Source organism: Somniosus microcephalus, chromosome 9 (assembly GCF_052327205.1).
Source record: "Somniosus microcephalus isolate GS21.2 chromosome 9, FLI_Smic_1.0, whole genome shotgun sequence".
In the NCBI taxonomy this organism is placed as follows: Eukaryota; Metazoa; Chordata; class Chondrichthyes; order Squaliformes; family Somniosidae; genus Somniosus; species Somniosus microcephalus.
In genome coordinates, this window is record NC_140995.1 from 52,609,155 (window position 1) to 52,633,617 (window position 24,463).

The window sequence follows — 24,463 nt, forward strand, 5'->3', positions numbered from 1 at the left end:
CGCCGCTGTTTCCCCCGCTGGTTTATGCTCCGCCGCTGGTGCCTCCTGTCCTACTCTTTCAACCTTGGGGGTGTCCAGCACCTTGGCTCTTCACCGAGAATCTAAATTAAGGAAGAATAAAGATCTTCGGTTCTATCTGCAAATTGCGGGCTGTAGATGCAGTATGTTTGGTTATCTTCTGAGGAAAAGCTGGCCGAGGGGAGTCTCTCTATCTTTACCATTCTTCTTTCCTTTTCCACTTTTAGCCTTAAACCCAGTGGGAATTCACTCCAAATTCTTTATTCTAAATCTTGCTGGCACGATTAAACAAATAACACCTGCAGATCAACTGTAGATGTAAATACACATATACACACAGCTATGTGCAAACACAAGTACACACAGATGCATACACGCAGATGCATGTACACACGTATACACACAACAACATATACAACTTTCTTAAGAACTCTGGGCTTGAATGCACTGAATTGGTTCATGGGGCCACTGTGAAACATTCAGTAGCAAGGTATGGGCAAGTACCAAAGCAAGATTGTTCCTGATAATGCATAGCTGTCCATCAAATCTGAGGCACTTGAGAGGCATCTGGCAAGATGTGTTCTATCAATCTCTGCCACTCCCAACATGTGCTGAATGTTACTGCTGTCTCAACAATAGGACACATCCTCGATCTTCTCTCACTTTTTGCTGGGTACCCCCACTGCCTACCCTCCCCTATGAAAATACTTTGGGACATTAGTTGCCATAGAGTTGCATGAAAAATGCTGTAACAATGCAAGAAGTTAGTTATTGAAGTAACATTTGTTGGTGACATTTTATGAGAGAAGGCAAAGAAATGAACAGAAATTCTTCAGGGAAGAGAAGTGATGGTAAATCAAATGTAGAGAGAAAAGAAAATGCTGGAATGCTGGGAATCTGAAATCAACTGAACTAAAGTGTATTTTTTCCCCCATTTTTTTATAGGGTTCAAAAGGAAGATCAGGACATACAGGGCCAGTAGGACTCAAGGGAGAAAAGGTATTGAGAAATAAATGTTGCTCTTTTAGTGAAATCCAAAATTTACTGCCTAGAGATTGCTAAACTCCACACTGAGTCCAACAAGTTTCAGAGTGGAGGGTTGTTGAGGAGGATGCTGAGATGATCTTCTCCAATGATTGTTACAGTCATCAGTGAAATGGGTTGGATTCCTAAAGTCAAGTTCATAGAACATGGGACAAAAATCTACTTCACACTCCAACAGACCTTGGCACTACTTTTGCAAACTTGCTTTTACAGACCATAGAATTTGTTTTCTTCAAAGAGTTCAATGTTACGTACAATAAGATAAAGGATCACTGTGCTAAAACATGCTTTCATTTTTGCAATCAAATATTCCCAGCCTCAAAACTACATTTTGCTCGTGCACCAATTTTACTTTTATTTATCATACCCTCAATCATTCTTGTCTCTGTCAATCCCCCTCAGAATCTTATATGTTTCAATGAGATCACCTCTCATTCTTCTAAACTCCAGAGAGTATAGGCCCAATCTACTCAATCTCTCCTCATAGGACAACCCTCTCATCCCAGGAATCAATCTAGTGAACCTTTGTTGCATCCCTCTAAGGCAGGTATGTCCTTTCTAAGGTACAGAGACCAGAACTGTGCACAGTACTCCAGGTGTGGTCTCAACAAAGCCCTGTACAATTGCTAGACTTCCTTACTCTTGTACTCCAACCCCCTTGCAATAAAGGCCAACATACCATTTGCCTTCCTAATTGTTTGCTGTACCTGCATGTTAACTTTGTGTTTCCTGTACAAGGACACCTAAATCCCTCTGAACACCAACATTTAATCGTTTCTCACCATTTAAAACATATTCTGTTTTTCTATTCTTCCTGCCAAAGTGAATAACCTCACATTTCCCCACATTATATTCCATCTGCCACCTTCTTGCCCACTCACTTAACTTGTCCATATCCCTTTGCAGACTTTGTGTCCTCCTCATAGCTTACTTTCCCACCTAGCTTTGTATCGTCAGCGAACTTGGATACATTACACTCGGCTTGCTGAGCTGTGACTTGTGCTGACTAGAAACAGGCTTAAGATCATTTCATTTCGGAACATAGGAATTGCTAGACGATAAAAGATCAAGGTCCTTCTAGTTTGCCTTCTACCATCCTGCTAGTCACCTGATACAACAAAAGTAGAATTGTTGGCTGATGAGGCGAGGAAACCTGCCAATGATGGAAGACTTGGGGAACCATAGTTCCGAAGTCACCTGTTCCTTCCAAGCATGCCACACTTACTATATGTCATGTCGCAAGTTACTCATTTACTGTATCTCCAAATATTATTTTCGGAAAGAAATCCAATTTGCATTTGAATGAATCAGTATTTCTGCTTCCATCATCTCCTTACGAAGTCTGTTCCATACATTTACCACTCGCTCACTGAAATAATGCTTTCACAGAATAATTTTGAATTTTACCCCCTTCAAACGCAAGCCATGTCCTCTAGTTCTACTGTGCTTGCCAGCTTGTCATGCTCTACATTATCTAGTCCCTTTAGATCCAAGGGCTGCCATGATTCTGCTGCTCCTGGTCTCAGACTGGTATTTGTGAAATGTGATGCTCAGTTGGCAGGCCCAAGTTGTACTGCCAGATGCACATCGTGATAGGTCGGACTGACCGTCAACCAGAAAGGAGCACATGCTTGGCTTGGACACATGTGGAGCTCCTATTCTTAACATTTGGAGAGCACAGGCCAAATACACTTTGCCCTAACATTAAAAACATTGAAAAGGTTGTAAGGCTCCCATGCAGTGCTGCCTAACTCCAGAGATATCCTCAGGATATCCTGATATATCCCGCTGCTTTTCACCAATGTGCACCTAAAACTGTTTTGCATCAGTGTGAACATGGCAGTATAATTGTACCCTTATGGTGCATTCACACTACAAGCTTAACAGCAGTGTGAAGTGGTTTGCACTGACGCTAAACTTATGTAGTGCAAATCAAGGCCCGAGCTGATTCTGAAGTGAAGTAAGAGTCACTTCTCCAGAGCGTTTTGCTCTGCTTTGCTACAGTGTTAGTTCAGGCAATGAGTCTGGATTCAGGTCATAACAGCAGTGGAAATTAAAACCACTTCAGATTGATACTACAGTGTAGTGTGACTGCAACCTTAGATCCATCAGAGAGACTATCATCCCATCCATCTGGACAGGATTTGACTCAAGTCTCAAAAGTGAAAGGAAAATGTGCTAACCCACTGCACCAGCCAGTATAAGGATAAACCTAACATTACATATAATTACATAGAATCTACAGCACAGAAACAGGCCATTCAGCCCAACTGGTCTGTGCTGGTGTTTATGCTCCGCACGAGCTGAGAAAGACAGATGGTTGGAGCTGTGTTCCAAGCCTCTATGAAGATGCAAACAGCTAGGCTCAAATGCAAGTAGTATATATATCCTCAATCCTCTGTTACACCTTCACAGTTCTATTTGTCATTGGACTTTACGGGGTTGAATATCCGCAAGGATTCTCCTGATTATCTGCCGTAACTTTGGCGGAAGATCCATGGAAACCCAAGAGAAACAGCGTAAAGACCATTTACACCGTTTACCACCGATCTTCTCCCAATATTATGGTGGACGATCAGAATGCTGAAATTCAGCCCCTATACCTGTTACTCTGCCACTGCCCAATGCGTGTATGGCTCAGTGTTTCATCCGGGGAATTCCAATCAGCGTTATTTTACAATCAGCATTAACCCATCTATTTTAAATGGGTTACCACCAGTGATGCAGATTGGATAATATACCTATTGTGAGGAGATTAAAGTTTCCTTTTGTCAACGGACTATAAGCTGACTGGGAAATACAGGGTGTTGTCTTGTGATAGGAAAAGGGTGTTTTTCTGAAAAATTATATTCTGGATTATTAGCTATATGTTACTAGAATAAAGATGCCTAAACCAAGGATCACATTTCCAAATTTAAAACAAAGTCAAAATTTATTTAAACATCAAAAAATGAAACACTCAGACTACATTCCCTTGTCCATTGTTTTTAAACAATGTTTCATGGGTTATCACTGCGTAAAAATGGTCCACACAAGAATGTAGCACATGCAAGCTAATAATTTCGTAGAATCATAGACTCATGCAGCACAGAAGGAGGCCATTCTGCCCATCGTGCCTGGGCCAGCCCTCTGAAAGAGTAATCCAATTGCACGTGAACTTTGCTAATTGGAGATTCTACACGCCAATGATATAAAGGGCAGCAACTCTATTCACAGAATACCGCTTCAATAATTTAGTCTATGGTTTTGATTAATTTCATTTGCTTTGCATGTGAACAAGAATCTATCCTTAAAATTAAGCATTGATTGTACATCACAGGGCAATGAAGGGACAGCGGGAAACCCAGGACCACCTGGACCACCTGGACCTCCGGTGAGTTACCAATGGCCAGATATGTTTTTAGATTCAGGAATATTATCTTTACTTGAAGACAATGTCATATGTAAGACCTTATAGGACCAGGAAAAGGCCATATTGGTCCAAATTGATTATGGATTGTTTTGAACCTCAACTATCTGCCCTCTCACCATATCCTTTAATTCTTTCTTTCTCCAGTTGCCTCTTGAGCCCATTTGTGCTTCTTACTTCTCTGACCTTCCCTGGAAACTTATTCCACAAGTCCATTACATCCTTAGCCTTTCCTCATAATTTAGATTCCTGATAACCGCAATTTTCTAGATTGCTGATCTCTCTAGATTACCCAATCGTTTCCAAGTTTTACCCTTCTTAAAAAAAAAATCAAACAATTATGACCCTGAAATTCCATGGGGGTTTCTCAAAGCCGTACCTCTGGCCGAATTCCCACAGTAACGGTGTAAACGCCAATTTACACTGTTTCTCTATGGGTTTCACCAGTCTCCCACCAGAGTTATGGCAATAGAAAGGAAGAATCCCCTCTGTGGATTTTCAGGGTTGATACTCCTTTATTTCTGTTTTCCTGTTGATTGTTATATTATTTTGAGTATTCCCTGAGTAAAATGATGAAGTGGACTCACTTCTTGTCCATTGTGGGCATGTTTCACTTCCTACCACCATGTCGAACTTACAAACCAATCAGCAGCTGCCTTTTTTTAATTAATAAAATGAATGTCTGTCAATCAGTTTGTCGTGTGCTTTTCTTTGTTTATTGTTTTAGTCTGGTGTGTTGTCCAAAATTATCAGTCACAAAATATGTAATCCTACCTCAGTAAAAAGTGCTAGTCCAAAAGGTGTTCACCTTTGCTATTCGCACAATATGTAACAATCCACTTCCAGTGGGAACTAGATGGTGAAGGACTAAGTTGCCATGTTAACGTAAGTAGTAGGTTTTAATACTTTCCAGAACTCACAGAATTCAGTCTGATATTATAATCCACTGCTTTACAGAACACTGCTACCTATGAAGGAAATGGAATGAGCAGCATATATAAGAAACAGGTAAGATTATTTAGATATCTTTACACAAATGTTTATTTGTATCTATCTACAGATTTGAGCTATGTTAACCTTAATGAATATTAGTTTTATAAATGATACTTTTACATACAAATATGTTTGGGGACCATATTATCGCAATGTTAAGTACAAATGAGGAAGGCTATTTGGTGCATTATAGCTCATCCCTCCATGGAAGCCCATCGTTCCCCCAATCGGAATCTAACTTTATCTTCAGTGACCAGTCCAGGTACTTATCACTCTTTGATGAGGAAGTGCTTCTGACATCAATCCTGAAGTTGCCTTTCACCAGTTTGAACCTGCAATGATGGTTTACCTTGAAGTGGTGATAAACCTTTCTATCCACTAACTTTCTTATAAGGTCTCTTTTCATTTGCCTTCTTACCTCATAACTCAGTCCTCAGTCCGACCCCTCTCTGCTCTGCTCCCAGGGCTTAGGGCTTTCCTTTGTATCTTGGTGATCAGAACTGGATGGTGCAACTTGGCCAGAACACTAAACGACTTTGGCAAGTCAATCTCAGATTCATACCCAGTTAGTTTTGCAAAATATTGAGCATTCTGTTTGTTCTGTTGATTGCTGCTCCACAATGACGAGCCATTTTAACTGTTGAGTCCATCGTAACCCCCATAGTTACCCTTTCTCATAGTTATTCACATCATCGATTGAGGAGGTCTAGCTCACAGTTTTTCTTCCAGTGTGTCGCATCTTGCACCAATTTGCATTTTGACCTGACATTCTATTCACTTGTAAATTATCTCTAGGCCCTCTTGTTGTTGTTTTAACTGCTTCATTAGACCGGGCTGCCCAACCCCTCCCCTAGCTTAGTATTATCTGTAGGTTTGACCAGGTTGTATTGGTTTCTGAATCTAGATCACTTCTGGAGATCTGATTCTCCAGCAGTCCACTCAGCATATCTCTTGAGCCCTACGTCATTCCATTAACTGATACTCACTGATCCCTCTTTTTCAGCCAATTACTTATCCAGCTCCAAGTTTTTACCTAGGATACCCACTACCTTATGCTTCTGTAGCAGCATTTCATACAAAACTTCATCAAAAACTCTTTGAAAATCTCGGCATACGACTCCAATGTTCATTTTCTGATAAAAGTCACAGAAGTTCATCCCCCTTCTGAAACATGTTGGCTGCCATTTACTGGGTCATTTTAGATAGGTCATGCTCAAGACTTTTCTCAATTAATGCAATTATTTTGCCAGTTATAGATGCAAGACTAAAGGATCTTTAGGTACCAGATGCATTTGTCTTTTTTTAAATAGTTACCACATTAGCTTGCATCCAATCCAATCCAATCCAGTGTGATCTGGGTTTTTATCTTTTTGTTGCCTCTCCCAGGTGTTTACCTGGCTCTGGGTGGGGTGGGGTGGGGAGTGTATGTATTGTGATGCATAAAGCATCACTACTGTGTGTGACAGGCTGGATGGGCCAGTAGGTCTTTGTCTGTCTGTCATTTTTGTATGTTCATATGTTGATCTCCCCTGTGTTCATTGACTCATTCAGTGCTTTATAGATTTTGTTCTTTAACTTATTTATTAACCTCATATCCCTAGGGATTTATTGATTTCTGAGCCCATTCAGCCTGCCTTGAAAGTAATGTCAATGTATTAAGTTTGGTTGTAGAACCTCCTATGCTACTAGTGTCTTCTCTAGTGAATGCTTGTAGAAAGTACTCATTTACCATGTTAAGTATTTTTAGTTCATCCTCTGTTTACACTCCATTTGGATCATTAAGGACTCTCGATTCTTATTTGAAAATCCTTGTGCTATTATAATATTGGATGGCTTTCTAATTGTTCAGTTTGGCTTTATATCTGTGCTCATTTTTAGTTCTTGCTTTACCCCTTAGGGCTCTTTTTTACTGCATTGAAGGTTCCTGTGTTCTCAATGGTTTCCCTCACCATTCTACATACCACCTTTGTAGAGTTTATTTTTCTTACTTATTTCACCTCATATTGTCTTGTTCAACCATTTAGGGTCACGTTTGCTTAGTTTGTGCTTACTTGTTCTTGCTGTGCATTCAATATGCTCATCTCCTTTAAAGGTGTTCCATTTGTCCTCAATTGAGCTTTTCTCCTCTCAGTTCCTAGATGTTTACTTAATGTACTTCTAAGTGAACCCCAGTTTGGAAGAGTAGATGTGGTGGATGTCCATGAGGTAGCATTGTCAATTCCTTACTATTGTAATGACCCACTATCTCCATTTGCTAGTGACCCTGAGCACCCTACATCTAGTGTTGCCAACTTTGATTGCATGTATTCCTGGAGATTTCATCATATGGCCTTAAATAAAAACAGAAAATGCTGGAAATACTCAGCAGGTCAGGCAGCTGCTGTGGAGAGAGAAACGGAGTTAATGTTTCAGGTCGATGACTTTCGCCAGAGTTCTGACGAAAGATCATCGACCTGAAACGTTAACTTTCTTTCTCTCTCCACAATATTGCTGCCTGCACTGCCACTTCTCATGGGTCTATCCTGCCACTCAATTTATAGACTATCTCGGTCACACACTCCTCCTCATTCTTGGACCTCCACTCCTCGACCTGCAAGGAATGGAATGGGAGATGTACCAGTAATGCTGAATATTATTAAAGCCTAAAATCACAACAATAACTAACAAAGCTTTGCAAATGCTATAATCACTGAATATCTTACAGGACGTTCCAGGTTCACCCGGTCCTCCAGGTTCACCAGTGAGTCAACAATTCATACTAAGTGTTTCTTATGTTTTGTGATATAAAAATAATTTGAGATTTTGGCTGGAATTTCCTGAATCCAACTTATTCTGAAATTACGCTGAAATTTACGCCGGTTTCTACACCAATCTTGCCGACGGCAACTTACACCAAAATTTCCTGGGAATCTCATCAGCATGCGTAGAAAATGGCATAAAACAAACAGAAATCAGCATAAACAATATGGACCCGCGGAACATACACCATCTACCTTCTTTAAGTCTTTCTTAACCTTACTGATATTATGAAAATTAAAGATTGAAGCCATAAAATCATCATTTATCACATTAAGCACAGCAGGTCTAAGAAAATCATGGCAGCTTTTCTCTTTTTAATGTTACAGATTCTGGTACCATAACAAAGCATTCAAAGATGCAGGTCTCAGTGAGAAGAATAAAATATTTTTAAAATGCTATAAAAAAGCAGAATTAGTGACTTTGGATCCTGCTGTGCCTAAAACTTTGGATCTAAATTTTACTTCTGTTTACTGGCTTAAGTGCAGGAAACTCGTATTCTCTGGTCCTTTGCATTGGGGGTAGGAGATATGTTAATGATCTAAGTGGGGGAGGGGGGCCCGGTAGATGTAACTCGGGAGCAATGCAAATGATCAAGGAAGTACGTGTGTAACAGTGTTTTGGCGTAAATCCAGCGTAATTCAGTTACACGTGAATTTCGGCGGGAAAAAAGGCGTAACTCTGCTCTGGCTCCATTGTTACAGTGATATTTCTAGGAAATTCTGAGCTAACTTTTCTGAGGTCATTATTTAGTTTCATAGAATCCCCAGATGTTCTCACTGTAACATCTATAGAAATAAATAATTCATAATCTCCATGAATAAATTTGAATTTTGAAAATATGGCTGGTCTTTTATCTGCATGCCTTTTTTAAGACAGATGCAATGACCTTTAATGAAGCAATGGTGTATATGTAAAGTCGTACAGAATTTATACGTGTGAATGTGTTTAGCTTTCTCATACTCGTGCTTTCCTTTTGCAGGGGTTAAAAGGCGATCCAGGTTCAATGGTAAGCAGGCACATCCAATTCAAAAAGTTGCAACGGACAAAGAACCAGCTTCAGGATCTGAATAAATAAGCATACAAAATGTCAGCATTTGTATAACGCCTTGTTGCGTTGTTAAAACATCTTAAACTGCTTCACGTAGGGATGGGCCTTGCCAGTGTTAGCCACATCACAAGAACAAATTAAAAAATCAACTTACTGGAGTGGGGCATCTCACGTGCCGTTAGTTAGACTTTTTCCTGCACCCTTCAGCTCCCTTCTGGGCTGGAGAGATTGATTGGCATTGCATTAACAATTGCCACATCGTTAAAAGGGTACTTAGGCTAATAATTAGGAACCCTACCCCTCTGCAGCAACTAATGTTCTTAAAAATAATGGGGAGGCTAAGAGTGAGATGACATTTGTGTGAAGCAAATGGAGGAGCGGCGTAAATCAACCAGCAAGTTCTGAAGATTTGTAACTCACGGCGTATCTCTTAATCCCCTGAACTTGCTGGCTGATTTACACATTAATAACAGCGTGCGTTGTTAACACGTCGTTATTTTTCCAGGAAGTTTTGAATTACTTTTAGCGCACAGTGAATGGCAAAGTCGGCAGCTATGCTGTGGCAGCATTGACTGAGGGAGGAATGTTGGCCAAGATATTAAGAGAACTCCCTGCTCTTCTCCAAATAGTGCCACTGGATCTTTAACTTCCTCCTGAACAGTAAGACAGCAACATGGTTTAAATTCTCATCCAAAGGACACATATCCAACTATGTATCCCTTAGTAGACCATTGGAGTGTCAACCTAGATTGTGCACTCCGGTCTGAGAGTGGGGCCATGCTACAAATTCAGGTCTGCTGTAGATACCTTGGGCTGAATTTTCAGCTCTTCCACCTAGCGGAAAGGGGGGTGGTGGTGCCTCGAAAACTTGGGGCAGTGACCTACCTCTCCTTTGCCGCTGTCACTGTGGCCATGGCGTGGCAATGTTAACCGGGGCCTACTGCTCAGCGGCCGCTGGAGTCAGGAAGTAGGCCCATTTACTATGGAAATCGGGGTCCAATGTCATCAATAAACTCAGCCCAGCCACACAAACCCAGCCTGGGCCGCTGCTGCTCCTGCTCCCACCAGACACTGTGGTGGCCCAAGGCCCTCATTTTAAGGCCACAGCCCACCAAGCTGATTAGATTAGGCCCGTTCATCAAAATGGACCAGACCTCCCGGCAGGACTACCAGGCTTTCGGCAAGCCAACTGCTCCGGGGGAAAATCCATCAGTCAATCCAGTAAACAGTATCGTAGAATCATAGAAACTTACGGCACAGAAGGAGGCCATTCAGCCCATCATGTCTGCGCCGGTCGAAAAAGAGCTATCCAACCTAATCCCACTTTCCAGCTCTTGGTCCGTAGCCCTGCAGTTAAAGCCACCTCAAGCGCATATCCAAATACCTTTTAAATGCGATGAGGGTTTCTGCCTCTACCACCCTTTCTGACAGTGAGTTCCTGACTCCCACCACCCTCTGGGTGAAAACATTTCTCCTCAGCTCCCCTTTAATCCTTCTACCAATTACTTTAAATCTATGCCCCCTGGTTATTGACCTCTCCGCTAAGGGAAATAGGTCCTTCCTATCCACTCTAACTAGGCCTCTCATAATTTTATACACCTCAACTAAGTCTCCCCTCAGCCTCCTCTGTTCCAATGAAAACAACCCCAGCCTATCCAGTCTTTCTTCATAGCTAAAATTCTCCAGTCCTGGCAACATCCTTATAAATCTCCACTGTACCCTCTCCAGTGCAATCACATCTTTCCTGTAATGTGGTGACCAAAACTGTATGCAGTACTCTAGCTGTGGCCTAACTAGTGTTTTATACAGTTTACGCATAACCTCCCTGCTCTTATGTAAGATGCCCTATATCTACTTGCCCGATAGCATTACACAGGGCCATAACAATAACATCCCTTTGTGATCTGGATTGGATATCTGTGTCTTTCACACAACTGTTTCTTCAATATCTCCAAAGGCAGACTGTTGAGTCTGTGTTTACAAGTGCAGTTATTATGAATAACATGACACAGACAACAGAGAGTAACTAAACAGGTCTTTAGTGATTGAGGGTCAGAGCGGGAACTGAGATACAGATTACTCCACAGGGTTTATATACCAGTGTGGTCACTACCGGTACTACAATGTACAGGAGCTGTTAAAAGTAGTCCTTCACCTTAAGGTATCCTCTTAAGGTAGTACAGGTTACATACACTACAATTCCTCCCCTTTTAGCTTAACAGTGGACACCCCATTAATACAGTACATGAATATATATACATATATACAATTTACACACAATGAATATTCAAAGGTTCAGTCTCTGAGGAGGCTTCCGGATCCGTGCCGGATAACGCCTTTCAGGGATCTCTTGTTCCCGTTGCTGGGGTGACTCATTCAATTGATCTTCTATGGATTCAACATCATCTAATACAACCGAGTCCGAGGTAGATGCTACAGGCTCAATAAATTCTTCAACTGGTGTCTCTGCCGGAGACATGGGGTTGACCCTTGTTCTTGATCCCACAAGTTGGTCAGCATGACGTCGTATTACGTTCTCCCCAGTGTCTACCATGTACATCAAAGGCCCCTGCCGTGCACAAATTGTTCCAGGTTGCCATTTATCATTTCTATAGTCCCTGGCCAACACTGGTTGTCCTATTTCAAAACTCCGAGTGGCCTTTTCATTTATGTGTTGGAATTGCTTGTGTTCAACTTCCCGTCTCACATTGGGTTTTAACAAATCCAACCGGGACCGCAACCTTCTGTTATAGAACATGATGGCAGGGCTTTGATTTGTCACTGCATGCGTGGCATTTCGATATGCCATTAGGAAATTGTCCACCTTGTGTTGTAGTGGAATATGATCTTCACACATGGCCTTTATTGCCTTTTTGAATGTTTGTACAAATCTCTCGGCCAACCCATTTGTAGCCGGATGGTATGGGGCAGATGTATAGTGTTTCACCCCATTCTTTTTCATGAATTTCTGGAATTCTTCTGACACGAACTGTGGTCCGTTGTCTGAACAAATTTGCTCGGGCAATCCATTCCTCGCAAATATAGTTCTCAAGACTGCAATCGTCTTCTCAGTGGTAGTGGTCGAAATCTTGATCACTTCTGGCCATTTACAGTGTGCGTCTACTGCTATCAAAAACATGGAATCCATGAATGGACCTGCAAAGTCAATATGCACGCGTTGCCATGGAGCTGAAGGCCATTCCCATGGATGCAGCGGTGCAATTGGAGGAGCATTCTGAACTTTTTGACACCCTGAGCAGCTTTTTGTCAGGTCCTCTATTTGTTTGTCTATACCTGGCCACCACACATAAGCCCTAGCAAGGCTTTTCATCTTGACTCCCCCCAGATGACCTTCATGCAATTCTTTTAAGACTCTCTCCTGTAATTTAGGAGGAATAACCACCCTTTGTTCCATACATCAGTGTTCCTTGACATACGGACAGCTGTTCTCGTCTGGCTGAGAATGCTGGTAACAGTGGTTCACCGTGTGCTGGCCATCCCTTCACCATCAAATCGTAGACCCGAGACAGTGTCGGGTCATTTCGGGTCTCTCTCTCAATACCCGCATTGGTGACTGGCAAGCATTCGATGATGGTCGAGTGGAATATCTCGACAGGATCAACTGCCGGTGCCTCTTCCGCTGGAGGTAGTGGCAGGCACGATAGCCCATCAGCAGTACCATGTTGCTTTGTACCTTTGAACTCAATATCGTATTGATTTGCCCCTAGGAAAAGGGACCATCTCTGAAGCCTCTGCACCGTCATTACCGGAACACCCTTCTTAGGATTGAATATGGAAACCAATGGTTGATGATCTGTCAGCAGTGTAAACTGTTGTCCGTGCAGGTAGTGGTTAAATTTCTTCACTCCCCACACGAGGCTGAGGGCCTCCCTATCTATCTGAGCATAGTTGCGCTCAGCGGAGGTCAATGATCTGGATGCAAAAGCGACTGGCCTTTCCGAGCCATCTGGAAACCTATGTGAGAGCACCGCCCCGATACCATAGGGAGATGCATCACAAGCCAACCGAATAGGTAGTGTTGGGTTAAAGTGAGCCAACACTTCCTTAGACGTGATCAACGCCTTGCTCTTCTGAAAAGCCCGCTTACAGTCATCGCTCCACTTCCATGGTATTCCCGTTTGCAAGAGGGTGTTTAGTGGGCGTAACACCGTAGATAAATTTGGTAAAAACTTGTGGTAGTAGTTAACCAGCCCGAGGAACGACCTCAACTGTGACACATTTTCCGGTGCTGGAGCCTTGACTACTGCCTCAATCTTGTCAGGGGACTTATGTAACCCCTCCTTGTCAATAACGTGGCCGCAGTACAAAATTTGCTTCTGAAAAAAACTCGCATTTCTGGCGATTAGCTCTTAGCCCATATTCTTTCAATCTGATGAGCACCTGTTCCAAATTCGTGAGGTGATCACTATCGTTTTCTCCTGTAACCAGGATGTCATCCAAGTAACACTGTGTCCCTGGAATTCCCTGCAAGACCTGTTCCATGGCCCGTTGCCAAATAGCCGGAGCTGATGCCACTCCAAAAACCAGCCTATTATACTGATATAAGCCCTTATGCATGTTGATCGTGAGATACTGTCTCGACACTTCATCAACTTCCATCTGCAGGTACGCCTGTGCCAGGTCTATCTTGGTTAAGTGCTTGCCGCCAGATAGCGAAGCGAAGATATCTTCAATCCGCGGAAGCGGATATTGCACTGTGTGAAGAACTGGATTAACAGTGACTTTGAAATCACCACAGATGTGAACTTTCCTAGTTCACCAGGCGTGTTGCTCAACGATCGCTTCATGACAGGAACAATGGGTGTAGCCCACTCGCTCCAGTCCACTTTGGACAGTACTCCTGAATGTTCTAACCCTTCCAGCTCTGCTTCCACAGCAGGTTGTATCGCATAAGGCACCGGTCTGGCTTTGAAAAATTTTGGGCTTGCATTTTCTTCAACCTTGATGGTTGCAGTAATTCCTTTCAGTGTCCCAAGTCCCTGTTGGAACACCTCCTTAGCCTCGTCTAAGATTTTGGACAGTCGTCCAGGTTTGACGTCGTCCTCCTTACTGGCATCCACAGTCAGTGCTCGTATGGAATGCCAATCCAGTTGTATTTTCCGGATCCATTCACGTCCTAGTAGTGGCGGACCTCCATCAGGTAACACATATAAGTCAATTTCCTGACTTTCTTTACCATTGTAGACCACGTTTACTTTTATTTTTCCTTTGGGGTATACTTTTTGCCCCGTGTATGTTTTCAATACAATCTTCGTATCCCTCAGGGGAACGTGCGAGAATAACCTTTTGTCGTCTCGCTTATTTATGACCATTAAGGCCGATCCTGTGTCCAATTCCACCTTCACTTGGACTCCTGCTATCTTGAGCATGACCCAGATAGTTTGGTGGTCTGCTGTGTTGCCCACATTATGTATCTTCAGACAACCCAGTTCCTTGCTGCTGGAGTCTGAATCAGTCTTCTGTTCATCCGAACTGTTCTCTGTCACTTTATGTACTTTTTTGTACTTCTCCTGCGCTGACCTTTTGCTGTTGGTCTTCTTTCCTGACCGGCAGACTCTCGCTATGTGACCAAGTTTGCCACATTGCCTGCATTCTTTGTCTTTGAACCAGCACTAGTTCTGGTCATGCGTTGTCCTACTGCAACGATAGCACTTTACTGCACCCAATGCCATTTCATTGGTGCTGAATTCAGGTGGCTTTTGCTGTATTTCCGCAGCTCCCCGTGCTGCTGCTTCATACGATACGGCCACGTTGAAAGCCTTGTCCAGTGTCAACTCTTTCTCTGAGAGTAGTTTTTCTGGGTTCCTTCGCTCGGGAGACCGCAGACGAATTTGTCCCGTAGGGAATCTGCCAGTCCTGCTCCGAACTGACAGTGCTTTGATAGCTTGCGTAATTCCGTAAGGTAATCAGCGTTACTCTCATCTTTATGCTGATTCCTCTTGTAGAATTTAAATCGTTCTGCTATCAGCAGCGGTGTAGGGTTTAGGTGCTCCTGCAGGATAGCAACAATATCCGTGAAACTTTTTTCTACCGGTTTATCTGGGGTTATCCGGTTCCTCAATAACCCGTACGTCTTCGCACCCATCAAGTTTAATAGGGTTAGTGCTTTCTTATCATCCGGCACTTCATTCGCTCTACAATAAACTTCGATGCGTTCCACATAAGTGGACCAATCTTCCACATCGTTGTCGAATGCAGTAATGTTGCCTGTTTTCGGCATCCTAGCTGAGTTTCTTCTTTCCCTTCGGATATTATTATTATTTTTTATTTTTATTTAAGATGGCGGCTCCCGCGCTCGTCTTCTTCTCCGCTGGCTCAAGATGGCGTCTTTTCCCGCGCTGCTGCTGCCCACGCCTCACAGCGGTCCTTCCTGCACTTGTTTTCCCTGTATGTGCGCTTCCTTGAGCTGCTGTTGTTGTTGTTGTTGTTGCCACGCCGCTTCCTGCGGTCCTCGTGGCAATGGAGCGCCTTTCTGGCTGCTGTGCGTCTCTGCCCCGCAATTGCAGTCCGGCCCCTGACACCGGCTGCGGTCTTGTTCTCCGCCCTCTATGCTTTCCTCCCCTTCTCCCTCCGACAAGCTCGGCCGTCTTCCCCCGCGCCGCTCGATCGGGCTTACCCGCCGCTGCCTTAGAAGGGTTGCGCACTACCTGTAGCCAGCCCTTATGCTGGACTTCGTGGCCAGGAAACCAGGCCCGGTTCTCGTGGCCTCCCTTGCGATGCACCGCTCTGCAGGATGCTGAGGGCGGATGTCCTTGGTCGGCGCCCGTGTTCCAGGACGCAGCCTCCTTCCAATGTACCCCAGATTCAGTACTGGGGGAGGTGATGCAAAACTGCTGCTAGGTTTGATCAGACTCGTCGCCACTGTTGAGTCTGTGTTTACAAGTGCAGTTATTATGAATAATACGACACAGACAACAGAGAGTAACTAAACAGGTCTTTAGTGATTGAGGGTCAGAGCGGGAACTGAGATACATATTACTCCACAGGGTGTATATACCGGTGTGGTCACTACCGGTTCTACAATGTACAGGAGCTGTTAAAAAGTAGTCCTTCACCTTAAGGTATCCTCTTAAGGTAGTACAGGTTACATACACTACACAGACCAAGCAAACATTTGTTGCGATGAGGCCTGATATGAATCTATAAGCTGCAAGGTAGACATATCGAACAGCAGTTATGATCTGCTTCATTTAATTCAAGCGGTAGAACTTAATATTGCATAATGATACAAAATAAAGAATCTGCCATTTTTCCCCACCTCAGCAGGTCATCTTACTTGGCATAAACAAGTTGACTTCTAATCATTCCTCTAGTATTTCTGACCTCTTAGTCTGAATGGAAGCCCTTGCAGCTTTCTCCTTAAAAATCTGACTGCCTGCGCAACATCCTGTTCAGAAACCCTTTCTGCTAGCCTGTATCCCAGCCTCTACCTTAGGTATCTTTGTTCACAGCCAAGAAATGGAATCAAAGATATTGCAAAACAATGGGTGCTAGTTGCTTTCGATTGCTGAAACATGTTAATGAACTGCTTACTTGCTATCTATGAGGAAGCAACATCACCACTACCTCAATAGCATATTTCATAGAATCATACAGCACAGAAAGAGGCCATTTGGCCCATCGTGCCTGTGCCAGCTTTGTGAAAGAGCTATCCAATTAGTCCCACTTCCCTGCTCTTTCCCCAAAGCCCTGCAAATTTTTCCACTTAAAGTACTTATCCGATTCCCTTTTGAAAGTTATTGAATCTGCTTCCACCACCCTTTCAGGCAGTGCATTCCAGATCACAACAACTTGCTGCTAAAATAATTTCTCCTCATCTCCCCCTCTGGTTTTTTGGCAATTACCTCAAATCTGTGTCCACTGATTACCAACCGCCTGCCAGTGGAAACAGTGGACAGATTTTTAACACACAAAAACGGGTGGGTTCGGAGCAGCTGGGGCAGGGTGAAAATTTTAAAAATCTGAATCCCGGCCCCAATCTGTCCACTTCCAAGTTTTACGGAGGCAGGACAAGGGTCGGGCAGCCAACCCACTCCCAGGAGGCGGGTTGGCAATTTTGCAGCTTTCACAGTGAGCAACCGGGTTTCCCAGGCCTCGGGAAACCTGGCATCTATGGGGAGGTGTGGACAGCTTTGGGGAGGAGGTAATTACCTTTACAGCACTGTTTGTGGGCCAGGAGGAGCAGGAGTCCTTCCCCCCGACCCCCCAAGCTTCCCCGCAATAGACCACCACCCCCCCGGCGCCCCCCCCCCCCTGCAAATACAAAGGTCCCTGGGGTCGGGGATCAGACACTGCCCGGATCAGCCCCCCGCCGGGGTCGGGGATTGGACCACCCGGGATTGGAACCCCCCCCGCCCCGCCCTGGGATCAGACCCCCGCCGGGGTCAGGGATCGAACCTACCTGGGCCTGCGGCCTGCTCCGGAGTGCTCCCCGCCTGATTGGAAGTCAAGCCTGTCAATCAGGCTGACCTCCGGGCGAGGAACCTGTCAGGGCCAAAAGTTGCACGTTGTGGAGTTAAATCTCCACAGCGTGCAGGGAAAGCTGAACCTCCGGGTTTCTCGGCCAAAGCTCCGCACCTCCCGCCTACCTAACCTGCCCCTGTTAATATTCAGGCCAGTTTCTCCCTATTTAATCTATCAAAATCTCTCATAATTTTGAACACCTCGATATTCTCCCCTTAACTTTCTCTGCTCTAAGAAAAACAGTTCCAGCTTCTCCATCATCTCTGCCCTTTTTAAACTTGTCTGGATACAAAATTACATTAAAAGTAACACTTTTTTCCAATTCAATCATGACCACAATCTTGAGTGCTATTAACTGATCCAACCTGACACTATTGTAGGGCAGGTGGGACATAAGAATCTCCAAGGCATCAAATAGATAGGAAATGGGTCCAAAATGCAATCCTAAGCTTCCAATTCATATTTACAGAGTTCGCAAGACACACAGAGGAAGAACATTAACTTTGCATCAGTGTTTCTTCAGGTTTGGTTCCTGAGCCCAGTATTAGACACCTTGACCTCTCATAATAAGCAGTAATGCAGCACTTTACACAATCATGCTATGGCTACTAGTTTTCACCTCGGATTCTACTTAAGGTTTGTCACCGTAAAATTAAATTGCTTTCAATTTGACGCTGGCAGTGAAAGTTTAAAAAAAAGAGACAGCCTTAAGCCTAAGGCTGAAATAAAGGCGGAAAAATTTGGAAGCACACAGCATGTCTGAGATCGCCTGACGGAGAAAGAGCAAATAATATTATGGGTTTGATACTGGCCTCTGTATATTTAATATATTTGTGAGACCATTTGCACCATGACAGCCTGTTGAAAGTCTGGCCCGCTGTGTATGATTAAAAAGTAATACTTATTTACTGGTGTGAAATGACAACAAACAAAAGGGCATCAGTACAGTAAGCTCTGAGCTGACGTGAAGCGTTAAGAAGAGTTTGATTCTGCCTTTGACGCTTATTGTGATTAACTGCAATGTGACGATGGTGTTTCATGTGTAAGGTAAAGACTAACTGTTACATTCTTGCAGGGAGAGACAGGTCCAATGGGATTGCCAGGATTAGAAGGCCCACCAGGGGAAAAGGTATCTCTCTCTCTCTCTCTCTCTCTCTCTCTCAATATATTTATTTAGCTCAATACTGTGCGTCAGTATTTCTTTTAAGCCTGTTGAGCAACTGAAAAAAAAAATTCAATCATAGACTGGGCTTAGGAGACATTAAAGTGGGTTTTTATCAGCAGCACCTCTTAAAATATCAAGCAGTTAAACACTGATCTTTTTTAAATAGTGAGTGTTGATGATAACGTTGGGGAATGTTTTGGAGGGTTTATGGAATCCCATTGTCTGAGGGAAGTGAGTTAGCCTCCATCCAGCTGAAGATGAAGCAGTACTTGGTTAATGATTGTACCAACTGATGTAAGGAAGTGGTCCTAGAAGCGGTGCTTTCAACAATTCTATTGAACACTGGGAAAGCAGAAAGAGTTCATTGTACGAAGCATGACCACTTCGCACATCAGTTTTGGAATAAAGGACTTTTTCCCAGTTAGTAGCTGGTTTTGATTAGTGGCCAGAGCTACGTACACGGTAGGTTATTTTAATCAGATTCAGTCTGTGACACTCAGAGATTAGAGGGAGCCTTGTTCCAAGGTATATATATTTATTATATGTATTAAAGAAAGTACAACACAGCATAAAGAAGTTACACTGCAATGGTTATTACTTACAATACTTATTAAACAGTTAAACACTGAGCCGTTGGTAAACAACCTGAATAACACACAAGCTTACGAGGCGATCAGTCTCACAGAGCTCTTGCTTCAAGTGTATCCAATTTCACTCCAAGAGAACTCTAAATAAAATAGGCTTTAAGTCCAGCTTATATATACTAAAACACACCCTTGAGAAGGCTTCCCGTAAATAATGTTCTTTGTCTCTCGCCTAAGAGCCAGCTGTTCTATTCCCTTGCCCAAGGTAATACACATCGGGTCTGACTTCCCTAAAGCCATCCCATAGAACATAAGACAACATGAATGCTTGGGTGCCTCCTACATGCTCCAAGGACATCCTTTACTAAACAAAGTTTCAATCTTTTAGCTGCTTAATTAAGCTACAACATTTATATGGAAAGCCTTTTTCTAACAGAGAAGCTTTTATTCTTAAAACTAGAAGCTTTATTCATATTTTTTTTTATTCATTCCTGGGATGTGGGCATCGCTGGCAAGGTCAGCATTTATTGCCCATCCCTAATTGCACTTTGAAAAGGTGGTGGTAAGCTGCCGCCTTGAACCGCTGCAGTCAGTGTGGTGAAGATACTCCCATAGTGTTGTTAGGGAGGGAGTTCCAGGATTTTGACCCAGCGACGATAAAGGAACAGCGATATATTTCTAAGTCAGGATGGTGTGTGACTTGGCATGGAACTTGCAGGTGATGGTGTTCCCATGCACCTGCTACCCTTGTCCTTCTAGGTGGTAGAGGTCGTGGGTTTGGGAGGTACTGTCGAAGAAGCCTTGGCGAGTTGATGCAGTGCATCTTGTAGATGGTACACACTGCAGCCACGGTACGCCAGTGGTGCAGGGAGTGAATGTTTAAGGTGGTGGATGGGGTGCCAATCAAATGGGCTGCTTTGTCCTGGATGGTGTCGAGCTTTTTGAGTGCTGTTGGAGCTGCACTCATCCAGGCAAGTGGTGAGTCACCTGATCTTGTAGCCACAGTATTTATGTGGCTGGTTCAGTTAGGTTTCCGGTCAATGGTGACCCCTCAGGATGTTGATGATGGGGGAATCATAAGAACATAAGAAATTGGAGCAGGAGTCGGCTATTCGGCCCCTCGAGCCTGTACCGCCATTCAATAAGATCATGGCTGATCAGATCTTGGCCTCAACTCCACTTTCCTGCCCGCTCCCCATAACCCTCGATTGCCCTGTTTTGCAAAAATCTGTCTATCTCCACCTTGAATATATTCAATGACTCAGCCTCCACAGCTCTCTGGGGTAGAGAATTCCAAAGATTCACGACCTTCTGAGAGAAGAAATTCCTCCTCATCTCAGTTTTAAATGGGCGACCCCTTATTCTGAAACTATGCCCTCTAGTTCTAGATTCCCCCATGAGGGGAAACATCCTCCCTGCATCTACCCTGTCAAGCCCCCTCAGAATCTTATATGTTTCAATAAGAGCACCTCTCATTCTTCTAAACTCCAATGAGTATAGGCCCAACCTTCTCAATCTTTCCTCATAAGGCAACCCCTTCAACTCAGGAATCAACCTAGTGAACCTTCTCTGAACTGCCTCCAATGCAAGTATATCCTTCCTTATATAAGGAGACCAAAACTGTTCGCAATACTCCAGGTGTGGCCTCACCAGTGCCCTGTACAGTTGTAGCAAGATGTCCCTACTTTTATACTCCATCCCCCTTGCAATAAAGGCCAATATTCCATTTGCCTTCCTAATTATTTGCTGTACCTGCATGCTAACTTTTTGTGTTTCATGTACAAGGACACCCAGATCCCTCTACCGCAGCATTTGTAGTCTCTCTCCATTTAAATAATATTTTGCTTTTTTATTCTTCCTACCAAAGTGGACAACCTCACATTTTCCCATATTATACTCCATCTGCCAAATTTTTGCCCACTCACTTATCCTATCTATATCCCTTTGCAGACTCCTCACAACTTGCTTTCCCACCTACCTTTGTATCATCAGCAAATTTGGCAACAGTACACTTGGTCTCTTCATCCAAGTCATTAATATAGATTGTAAATAGTTGAGGCCCCAGCACTGATCCCTGTGGCACCCCACTAGTTACAGTTTGCCAACCTGAAAATGACCCATTTATTCTGACTCTCTGTTTTCTGTTAGTTAGCCAATCCAATATATTACCCCCAACACCGTGAGCTCTTATCTTGTGCAGTAACCTTTTATGCGGCACTTTATCGAATGCCTTCTAGAAATCCAAATACACTACATCTACTGGTTCCCCTTTATCTACCGTGCTCATTATATCCTCAAAGAACTCTAGTCCATTTGTTAAACACGATTTCCCTTTCATAAAACCATGTTGAATCTGCTTGATTGTATTATGATTTTCTAAATGTCCTGCTATTAATTCCTTAATAATGGATTCCAGCATTTTCCCAATGACAGATGTTAGGCTAACTGGCTTACAGTTTCCTGCTTTCTGTCTCCCTCCTTTCATGAATAGAGGAGTTACAATTGCGGTTTTCCAATCCGCTGGGACCTCTCCAGAATCCAGGGAATTTTGGTAGATTACAACCAACGCATTCATTGGGCAGGATTTTCATTGGACCTTGGAGGCGTGTGGGGGGTTAAAATCCCGAAATCGGGGGGCACGAACCCATCCCGCCCCCAACCCGCCTTCATGCCAGTTTCAAGGGAGACGGGTACCCGATCTGCACTGGGACCCGCCTCCCCGAGGCAGGAAGGGGATTAGTGCCAATTAACTGCCTGTTATGCAGTTTTTAGCCTAATCCCTATTTTCATTGGTGAAATGTGGGATTTCCGACGGCTCCAAACCACGCCAAGTTAGCGAGGTGGGCTGTCGGGATGAAGGGCTTGGAGGGGTCGAGATGTCCAGTGTTCAGGTGAGTGATGGGTGCATGAGTGCAGAGGTAAGTGCGTTTGGTCTGTGTAAAGTGTTTAAAGAAGTTCTACTAACTTTTACTTACCTTTAGAGCCTTCCTTTCTTCAGGTCTCGAGAGTCCCTCATCTCACCGGCACAGAAAGCAGAATGGCCGCGAGCTGTCAAAAGTTCCAGCATTCAGCTTTCTGTTCTGGGGAGATCTCTAAATCATCCTGAGAGGAAGGAATTAACCTGGAGTACAGATTGTCAGTGTTTGACAGCTTCAAACAGCTGTGAAACGCTGATATTTCATCTGTCAAAAGGTCTTGACAGATGAAATATCAATCTGTGATGTCACTTGTTGCCGGGTGGCCCTTAATTGGACTGCTGAGCCCGCTGGGCGGGCTCAACAAGGTCAATCAAGTCAGAATCACGTGGGTTGGCTAGAACTTGATAGAGGCGGGACTACAACCCCAAAAGTTGTAGTCCCGCCTCCTCAATGAAAATCCAGCCCATTATCTCTGCAGCCACTTCTTTTAAAACCCTAGGATGCAGGCCATCAGGTCCAGGGGACTTGTCAGCCTTTAGTCCCATTAGTTTGCCTAATACTTTTTCTCTAGTGATAGTGATTGTTTTAAGTTCCTCCCTCCCTATAGCCCCTTTATTATCAATTATTATTAGGATGCTTTTAGTGCCTTCTACCGTGAACACCGATACAAAATATTTGTTCAAATTCTCTGCCATTTCCCTGTTTCCCATTATTAACTCCCCAGTCTCATCCTCTAAGGGACCAATGTTTACTTTAGCTACTCTCATCCTTTTTATTCGGCGATGGTAATGCCATTCAATGTCAAGGGGCGGTGGTTAGACTCTCTCTTGTTGGAGATAGTCATTACCCTCATGAAGCAGTCCATGCCCGCATACAACAAGACCTGGACGACATTCAGGCTTGGGCTAATAAGTGGCAGGTAACATTCGCGCCACACAAGTGCCAGGCAATTACTATCTCCAACAAGTGAGAGTCTAACCACCGCCCCTTGACATTCAACAGCATTACCATCGCCGTATCCCCCACCATCTACATCCTGAGGGTCACCATTGACCAGAAACTTATCTGGACCAGCCACATAAATAGTGTGACAACAAGAGCAGGTCAGAGGCTAGGTATTCTGCGGCGAGTGTCTTACCTCCTGGCTCCCCAAAGCCTTTCCACCATCTACAAGGCACAAGTAAGGAGTGTGATGGAATACCCCCCACTTGCTTGGATGAGTGCAGCTCCAACAACACTCAAGAAGCTTGACACCATCCAGGACAAAGCAGCCCGCTTGATTGGCACCCCATCCACCACATTAAACATTCACTCTCTCCACCACCGGCATACCGTGGCTGCAGTGTGTACCATCTACAAGATGCACTGCAGCAACTTGCCAAGGCTTCTTCAGCAGCACCTCCCAAAGCCGTGACCTCTTCCAACTACAAGGACAAGGGCAGCAGGCGCATGGGAATACCACCACCTCCAAATTCCCCTCCAAGTCTCTCACCATCCTGACCTAGAAGTATATTGCCGATCCTTCATCGTCGCTCGGTCAAAATCCTGGAACTCCCTCCCTAAAGCACTGTGGGAGTACCTTCACCACACAGATTGCAGCAGTTCAAGAAGGCGGCCCACCACCACCTTCTCAAGGCCAATTAGGGATGGGCAATAAATGCTGGCTTTGGCAGTGATGCCCACATCCCATAAACAAATAAAAGAAAAATTAACTGAGGAGTTGCGGATGGAACTGAACACTGTAAAATCATCAGCGAACATCCTCACTTCTGATCTTACAACGGAGGGAAGGTCATTGATGAAGCAGCTGAAGATGGTTGGGCCTGGGACACTGCCCTAAGGAACTCCTGCAGCGATATCCTGAGGCTGAGATGATTGGCCTTCAACAACCACAACCATCTTCCTTTGTGCTAGGTATGATTCCAGCCAGTGGAGAGTTTTCCCCCTGATTCCCATTGACTTCAATTTTGCTAGGGCTCCTTGAAGCCACACTTGGTCCAA

General features: G+C 44.0%; 1 protein-coding gene across 1 annotated transcript in view; it reads left to right on the top strand.

Annotated features, from left to right (window-relative positions):
* Positions 1-24,463, top strand: part of LOC147112378 (uncharacterized) — a 244,816-nt gene that overhangs the window by 170,593 nt on the left and 49,760 nt on the right. Inside the window, exons 27-32 of the mRNA XM_085998167.1 lie at positions 964-1,017; positions 4,382-4,435; positions 5,429-5,479; positions 8,169-8,204; positions 9,243-9,269; positions 18,871-18,924. Coding sequence (XP_085854293.1) covers positions 964-1,017; positions 4,382-4,435; positions 5,429-5,479; positions 8,169-8,204; positions 9,243-9,269; positions 18,871-18,924 — 276 coding nt within the window. The remainder of the gene's footprint in view (positions 1-963; positions 1,018-4,381; positions 4,436-5,428; positions 5,480-8,168; positions 8,205-9,242; positions 9,270-18,870; positions 18,925-24,463) is intronic.